We start from the raw sequence: 8,705 nt of genomic DNA, 5'->3' as shown, positions 1-8,705 counted from the left end.
CATCACCTTATATATATATATATATATATATATCTTGATTGGATTATCCAGAGAATAGTGCTCGATACCGTGGTAGAGCGCAATATGTAGGTGTGGGAAAAATCTCAAGACTACTTCATCTCTACAGAACTGTTTCATGAGGGGTTCCCTCAATCATCAGGAGATTTTAATGGAAACATTCACATACGATGGTTTATATAGGCACAGAGTGGGTGGGTACAGGCAGGCGTAGGGTGTGGTGATTGGCTCATGTGTTACCTAGGAGGTGTTTCCGTCTGTGGCGGCATGTTGAAATTATTTCACTGCGCTTGTTGAGGGATGACAGGTCTGGATGATATATAATAAACAGTTTCTCTTTTAAGCATAGGTTGCATCTTTTATTACCACTGTTGTAAGGTGTGCTGGATGCAAGAAATTGCCATGTTATTGAATATTCAACATTATTGTCTTTGAGGTTCCAAATGTGCTTGCTGAGTTCTGTATAATTCCGCAACACCTCCTAGGTAACACATGAGCCAATCACCACACCCTACGCCTGCCTGTACCCACCCACTCTGTGCCCTATACAAACCATTGTATGAGAATGCTTCCATTAAAATCTCCTGATGATTGAGGGAACCCCTCATGAAACAGTTCTGTAGAGATGAAGTAGTCTTGTGATTTTTCCCACACCTACAAATATATGTATATATATATATATATATATATATATATATATATATATATATATATATATATATATATATATATATATATACATATCTATATATATATCTATATGTATATATATATATATATATATAGATATATAGATATATATATATAGATATAGATATATATATATATATAGATAGATATATATATATATATATAGATATAGATATATATATATATATATATATAGATAGATATATAGATATATATATATATATATGTATATACATATATATACATATATATATACATACATACATACATATATATATATACGTATATACATATATATATTATATATACATACATACATGTATATATATACAGTATACACACATATATATATATATATATATATATATATATATATATATATATATATGTATATATATATATATATTGGACGCTGGAGGGCTGTATCCGGCCCACTGGCCGTAGTTTGGGGACCCCTGGTATAATGTATTGTTCACAAATTATTCTCGATAAAAAATATTGTCAGCATTATTTTGAGATTAAAATAAGCACTAATGTAACCATAATTTATACAAAAAATATCACAATTATTCCTTTCAAACGCAATAAACTTTGATTTCTAATTATTGATTTTTTAAAATGTAATTGAAAGGTGAAGAACTTTTAAATGACCCTATATAAGTGAGCAAACAATACAAATAAAGTAGACTCCCAATCTCTGTCAGCACAAATTGCGCTACAATAAATATTACAAATCTTGATATCAGTTTTTTACCCCTCGTTAAACAAACTTGGTTGGGTGGTTTCTTTGGTTGTTTTCCAGGTGGCGTGGATCAGCAGTGGTTTAAAAATGTAAAGGTTCCCAATCTAGCTTCCACCGTTGTGTCCTTGGGCAAGACACCTCACCCACCAGAGCGATTCACACTGGTGTATAAAATGTATAGCAATGTTTGATGGTGGTTGGAGAGGCCGTAGGCGCAATTTGGCAGCCACGTCTCCGTCAGTCTACCCCAGGGCAGGTGTGGCTACAAATGTAGCTTACCACCATCATTAATGTGTGGATGTAGACTGCATGGATTACGGCAGCTCAGTTCTCTCTTTACAGTGCTTTGAGTGTTGAGAAAAGTGCTATATAAATCTAATCTATTATTATCATTATATTGTTATCACTTTCCCACAAATTGGGCAGATTCGCTCGTGTTAAGCAGGGGTGTCAAATGTACGACCCCTGGGAACAAGTTGTATCTGGGCCGCGTGATAAGTTTGCCAAGTATAAAAATGTGCTTCTTTTTTTTTTTTGGAATGTAAAAAAAATTATGTTCTAAATGAGTCCACTATATGTCACAATAGCAATTCTGTTAGGCAAGCAAACGGTTTATACCGAGTCCAAGCAAGAGGTACACAATTCAGGGGGACTGTGGCTCCTCCTCCTCGACCCACATGAAACTTAAAACTTGCCGTTTTAGGTCTTCTGCTTCGAACACATTGTCATTTGGCCCCCTCGTTGCCTCAAAATCTCTTTGTCAAACACGAGAAAAGTGAACTTAACCCTTTTGAATAGTTTTTACCTCCGTTTCTTACAGTTTGTTACGTTCGCTCTGGATTGATACGTGGACATGACAAAGGATGTATTTGATACCTTGAAGAGATAACATGTTGTGTTTTTGTTCAATCCCAGAAAGATTGTGACTTAAAGTTTAAACCCGGCTTTGTAGATACACTGAGGCGATGTCTAAGCTCATTGTGTTTTTGAAACTATGCCAATCCTCCTCAGAATTTTCAACAAATTTGAAGTGTTTTGTCCAGATGATTATTTGTGGTTTGTACCTTTTCAGAATGTGCTTGTTCTATTGTTGGCCAAAGTAAAACAAAGAAAACAACCTAAAGTTGTCTTTGTTTTTAAGTTATCATACCACGATTTTACCATTCCGGCCCACTTGGGAATAGATGTTCCTCCATGTGGCCACTAAGCCATGTGTTAAAGCGTTCCTCTCGCTCACTGGTTTGAAGGTGAAAAATTCCCACATCGGACTGTTGGCTTGGCAATCGGCTTTTTTCCTCCTAAAAGTTATTTTGCAGTCCTTGTCATTGGAGACTGGTGGGGATCTTTCCTTGCATCCCATGTGTAACCCAGCAATACGGCCTCTGCCTACCGGGACAAAGATTCTGGATGACTTTAAAAAAAAAAAAAAAAAATGAATAAAATTTAATAAAAGACTCACTTTTTTCACTTAATTCTGGTGCTGAGAGCGATGCACAGAGGGAACCATCTTGTGCCCTGTTTGAAAGCGAGAGACAAAGAAAATGTTCCAAGAGAATCATACAGGTTAATGGTTAATGGTCCTTGACTTGTTTTGACTATCAAATATAACAATAACAATGCAATTTCATTACATTTCATAAAAACACATTTGTTAATGTAGTTTGCAGTGGAAAAAAACTTTGTATCATATTGAGAACTGTTTATTATTTTGTGTCTAGGTCAATTAGTTAAATAAATGAATTACAAATGGTATTTACTTAAATCCTGAAAACTTCATTTTTTAAATGAGTTTTGTATATATATATATATATATATATATATATATATATATATATATATATATACACGTGAAATTAAGGATACATTAAATTACCGGTATGTTGTGAATATTTGCTAAAATGTTTGAAGGCCTGTTGATGTTATTTTGAGAATTTAAGTACTGTTTTATGAAGATATGAGTCAAACCAATCGAGAATCGGCCGTAAATCAGTTTTACTCCTCGTTGGTTTGCGTGTTGGCAGACGAACTCTTGAATTGCGCTCGTTTATTTCATCTCCCCTTTGAGACTTGGCAGAGCATTTTAATGTTATTTTGCCCAAAGACTTTCACTTTTATACTCGGAAATACACGTGAAAACTAAACAGTGACAGCTTTTCTCACATTCTTTTCTATTTGGAGGATATTCCCCCTTGAGTGGGTTGTGTTGAGTTGAGTTGCAGTTTATTTGTAACATGCAGGCACACAACATGAAACATCACAATTTCCAGTTTCTCTATTCAACATGTTCGAAAAGGAGTAGGAAGAAACAGAGCTTATTTAATCCTACCCCTTCTCTTTTACATAACAGTTGCTAAAACGTTTGTTCATTTCTTGTTCTCAATTTATTCACAATATACTCCATGGTGAAGTATTGGTGAAGTTATATTTCATATCAATCAATCAATCAATCAATCAACGTTTATTTATATAGCCCTATATCACCAGTGTCTCAAAGGGCTGCACAAACCACAACACAAACCACAACGACATCCTCGGTAGAGCCCACATAAGGGCAAAGAAAACTCACCCCAGTGGGACGCCGGTGACAGTGACAATGATGACTATGAGAAACCGTGGAGAGGACCCCATATGTGGGCAAAATCCATTCCCTCCTGCCCCCCAAACCCCGGGGGACCGAACGCAATGGATGTCGAGCGGGTCCAACATGATACTGTGAAAGTTCAATCCATAGTGGATCCAACACAATATGGTGAGATGAGTAAGATTATCTTGGAAATGAATGGACGGATGAGATAAATTCAGAATGTGTATCACGGTTTTTCTTCTTTGTAAACACTTAAAGTTGGAAGAGTTTCTTGAAGTGGATCATATTAGTACATCGTTAGATTGCTTTGCTTAACCCATTCCATAATTTGATTCCACATACTGATATACATCATCCGACATCTCCGATTTTCACTCGGACAACAGTATTGAGGCCGTGCCGTGTTGGCTTTACTTTTAACGTCCTCTGCGACATGTCATCGCACCCGATTTTACACCATGCTATCTGCGCGCCGGCCGGACGCATGCATTTTGCTGCTTCTTTCAACACACGTACGAGTTTGCAAGGCATACTTACCCAACAGCCACACAGGTTGCACTGAAGGTTGTGATATAAACAACTTTAGCACTCTTACTAATATGCGCCACACTGTGAACCCACACCAAACAAGAATGACAAACACATTTCGGTAGAACATGCTCACAGTAACACAACATAAACAGAACAGAACAAATACCCACAATCCCACGCAACCCTGACTCTTCCTGGCTATATTATATTACGGGGGTGGGGAGGCGGCGTTTTCTAATGTAGCCAGGAAGAGTCAGGGTTGCGTGGGATTGTTGGTATTTGTTCTGTTCTGTTTATGTTGTGTTACTGTGAGGATGTTCTCCTGAAATATGTTTTTCATTCTTGTTTGGTGTGGGTTCACAGTGTGGCGCATATTAGTAAGAGTGTTAAAGTTGTTTATATCACAACCTTCAGTGTAACCTGTATGGCTGTTGAACAACTATGCATTGCAGTCGAGTATGTGTCATTGCGCAAACCACATATAACATGTAAATGGGCTGGCAAGCCATTTGTACATGTTGTAGAAGGTGTCTAAGGCAGTGGCTACATATCTCGCCCTAATTTTTGTTATCTGGGTGACCATCAGCAGATAATCGCGAGAATAGTTGCTTTGAAAATTCGGGATCTTCCCGAAAAATTTGGGAGAATTGACATGAGTAATGCTGTCAAGCGGCATTCATATAAAAGTCGCGGGCCGCACTAACATTACATTTTCTTATCAAGGTGTGGGCCGCGTGTCTAAGACCCCTGGTTTACACATAGCACAAAGCAAAAAAAACAAAACTATATATGCTCTGTCATTTAATTTTGAATTTCAAAATAATTTTGTGGCTCCCATTATCTTCTTTATTTTGTGAAAGGGGTCAAAATGGCTCTTTGAGTGGTAAAAGTTGTTGACCCCTGGTCTACAAGAACTAATACTATACAACATTAAAACAACATCAGGTTTTATGCTGCAGAATGTCCCAGCACAGATGCTTCTACTAACGTGTTCTGATGTTTTAAAACATATTTTAATACCAGGATGTGCCAATAAATACATGTTTCACCTGCATAATCATGTACATACCAACGGTCAATATTGGTGCTCAAACATAACACAGAATGGGTGGGGTAATTGGGTCACTGTTTGCAAGGTGATGGGGGTCACACCAGAACATTATAATTACACCGCTGCATGCACCGGAAGCTTTCTTTTAGTGCGCTCTCACTGCTGCGTTTACAGTCAGCTGACACGCTGCTGCAAACAGGGGACAGCGTTCCGTAAATTGAGGAACAATTTATTTTCCTACGCTAGCGACTAACGACCTGTGGTAAGTCAGCGGAGCGCGTGGCCGTGAATTAACAAGGACAGCTGTCAGCAGGCTGGTTAAGAACATTATTACGGACATTGATAACAGATTTACAGAGTCCTTATTGATACTATTACTTTTTTTTTTTTTATCTACTGACCAGACATTATGTATAGTTCAAATTGATGTATAAACAATGATAAATACCTTTGACGTTTTAAGATATAACTTAAAGCCATAAATTGTGCATCAACACAATTTTGAAAGCAGGGAGGAACAATAACATGTCAGTTACCATGTCCAAATGTTATGATTTATTCCTTGACCCTGAAAAAAAAGGATACATCCATAAATACATACATGGTCTACAATGAATAAATACATCATACATAAACAGTGTGTCCTGTGAAGTTCATTGATGCTGCAAGTCGGGCAGGCGGATGGCGATGTGCACAGCTGAGGTCCACTACAGTTCATGAGGAGCCGGCAGAAGAAGAGAAAGGATCAGAAGTGGGCGCTTTTTTTTTCAAAACGCTAGCAAGAGGTGAAGGTTTTCCAGAAGAAGTTTTTACAAGGCGCCTTGCGGTCGCGCTGAGGCAGCGATAGCCTGTTGTAGACGCCACGTTCCTCCAAACGTGAGCGCAGAGGCTCCTCCAGCTCTTCGGGTGTTTCCTCGGGGAGCATGTTGGTGTCTAAAGTTCCCTCCAACAAGCTGGACACCAGCTTTAAGATCAGCTCTTTACGCTGTCTGCTCGAGTCCTGCAAGGGAACATAGTTCTTGATGATTCATAATGCTTGAGTTAAAGACAATATTACATTAATATATACGAGCAAGAAATGGTGAAAACTCATTTTTATGCAGTGCAAAACACTTCATTAAATTAAACTTCGCCTTGATAAACAATCACTTTTTTTGGCATGATGCTGCCATTTTATTTATTTTCACCAATTTTAGCAACAATACGAGAATTTCATTACATTTCATATAAACACGTTTATTACTGTAGTTTGCAGTGGTGAATAATTTTGTATCATATTGAGAACTGTTTATTATATGGTGTCTTGGTCAATTAGTAAAATAAATGAATTACAAATGGTATTTAATTAAATCCTGAAACCTTCCTTTTTTAAATGTGTTGTGTGTATGTATATATATATATTTATATATATAAAAGGAAGGTTTCAGGATTTAATTAAATACCATTTGTAATTAATTTATTTCACTAATTGACCATGACACCATATAATAAACAGTTCTCAATATGATACAAAATTGTATCATATTGCAGTGCTCAATAGCGGGGTAGAGCGGAATATATGTTAGGAGAGGAAAAAACACAAGAGACTATATCATCCCTACAGGCCTGTTTCGCAGGTTTCCTTACTTTCGACAATATCCCTGCTCGCCAGGGGATTGTATTTTATTTTAGAATAAGGGAAACCTGATAAATAGGCTAATAGAGATGATATAGCCTCTTGTGTTTTTTCCTGACCTAAAAGATTGTTTATAGAAAACTCAATGGCAAAATGAAAATTTGTGTGTGTGTGTATATATATATATATATGTGTGTGTATATGTATATATATATATATATATATATATATATATATAAACACACACACAAATTTTCATTTTGCCATTGAGTTTTCTATAATCATACATATATATATATATATATATATATATATATATATATATATATATATATATATATATATATATATATATATATATATATACACACATATATATATACCACTGAGTTTTGTATAAAAAAAGTCATTTTCCCCTTCGAGTTTTGCATATATAATAACTTTTTCCCCTCATTGAGATTTGCATTAAAAAATTAATAAAAAAATTCTCATTGAGTTCTGTATAAAAAGTGAAAAATGTGTTCATTTTTCAGAAACATGCTTTTTGTTGGACAGCATTATTAGAAACAGCTCTCAGTATATGATACAACCTCAAAAGTAAACATTGTTAAATTCTTTCTGATCAAAATTGAACATTACTTGGTTTCAAAAATAAATGTATTTTTTCTTGGCTGAGCAGACTAGCTTGGTTAAAATACAAACGCAGGGGATATTACAAAGATGAAACTCACCCTGGTCAACCCCTGGACGGGGCTCCTGTCCTCCACTGGAAGCACGGCGGCTGCTCTGACACTGATCAGAACCCCCATGAAAGCTGCAAACACCACCAGGAGCTGCATGTTGGGACGAGTGTGCGGTAAAGTGCGCTTTTAAGGAAAGCTGCTGGAACCACCCAAAGATCCAGAGGAAGAGGTGGAGTTGTTGCAGAAGAAGCCAAAGATTTTGGAAGCCAGAGAGATGCTGCTTCTCCTCTACGGCCCACACTCTTTTTATACGGCTGTGTGTGACTGCCACTGACGTAGAAGCTGGTGGGTGAGTATGACGGAGGGGGTTCAATGTGCGTGAGTTTGGGGGGGCGGGAGTGATGGTGAGAAATAGGAGATGAGGAAGGGTCAAAGCTGAACAAATGGAACGAGGGAACAGTTAACCGTCTTGACAAATAGCCAGGTGGACGCATTCATGTGGTCCATCTGACGCAGATTGGAGTCCTCATGCAGACCAAAAGAACTTTCAATAAAAAGGATAGGCAATAGGTGGCATTGCACTCTACCTATCACACATATACACCAATGCCATCACCAGCTGACTTGTTGTCAATGATGTGTGGCGGAGCTCCTGATTGCCTTTTTGACACCTAGAAATGACAATCGAATGGTCTGACACCGGACATGGCTGCGGGAAAAACCAACAAAGCCAATCTTCACTTGCATGCAAGACGGATCTGATGTTCAACATCAATCGAACACACTTACAA

General features: G+C 37.2%; 1 protein-coding gene across 1 annotated transcript; it reads right to left on the bottom strand.

The window, feature by feature from the left end:
- Positions 1-6,148: 6,148 nt before the first annotated feature.
- On the bottom strand, positions 6,149-8,216 carry sst7 (somatostatin family member 7). The gene is made up of 2 exons (XM_061902279.1): positions 7,963-8,216; positions 6,149-6,616 (listed from the first exon to the last, which is right to left on the bottom strand). Exons 1-2 carry the CDS (start codon positions 8,068-8,070, stop codon positions 6,392-6,394), a joined length of 333 nt encoding a protein of 110 aa, XP_061758263.1. The 5' UTR covers positions 8,071-8,216; the 3' UTR covers positions 6,149-6,391.
- Between the last annotated feature and the right edge of the window lie 489 nt (positions 8,217-8,705).

This window comes from Nerophis ophidion, linkage group LG06, assembly GCF_033978795.1.
Source record: "Nerophis ophidion isolate RoL-2023_Sa linkage group LG06, RoL_Noph_v1.0, whole genome shotgun sequence".
In the NCBI taxonomy this organism is placed as follows: Eukaryota; Metazoa; Chordata; class Actinopteri; order Syngnathiformes; family Syngnathidae; genus Nerophis; species Nerophis ophidion.
This window is presented reverse-complemented; position numbering and strand designations above follow the sequence as displayed.

What these genes read in the sequence shown, in the direction of transcription:
- sst7 (XM_061902279.1), bottom strand. Translation starts at nt 8,070, where the DNA reads ATGCAGCTCCTGGTGGTGTTTGCAGCTTTCATGGGGGTTCTGATCAGT. An exon ending in CCGTCCAGGGGTTGACCAGG is followed by an intron (nt 6,617 to 7,962) that starts GTGAGTTTCATC and finishes GTTCCCTTGCAG; the next exon opens with GACTCGAGCAGACAGCGTAA.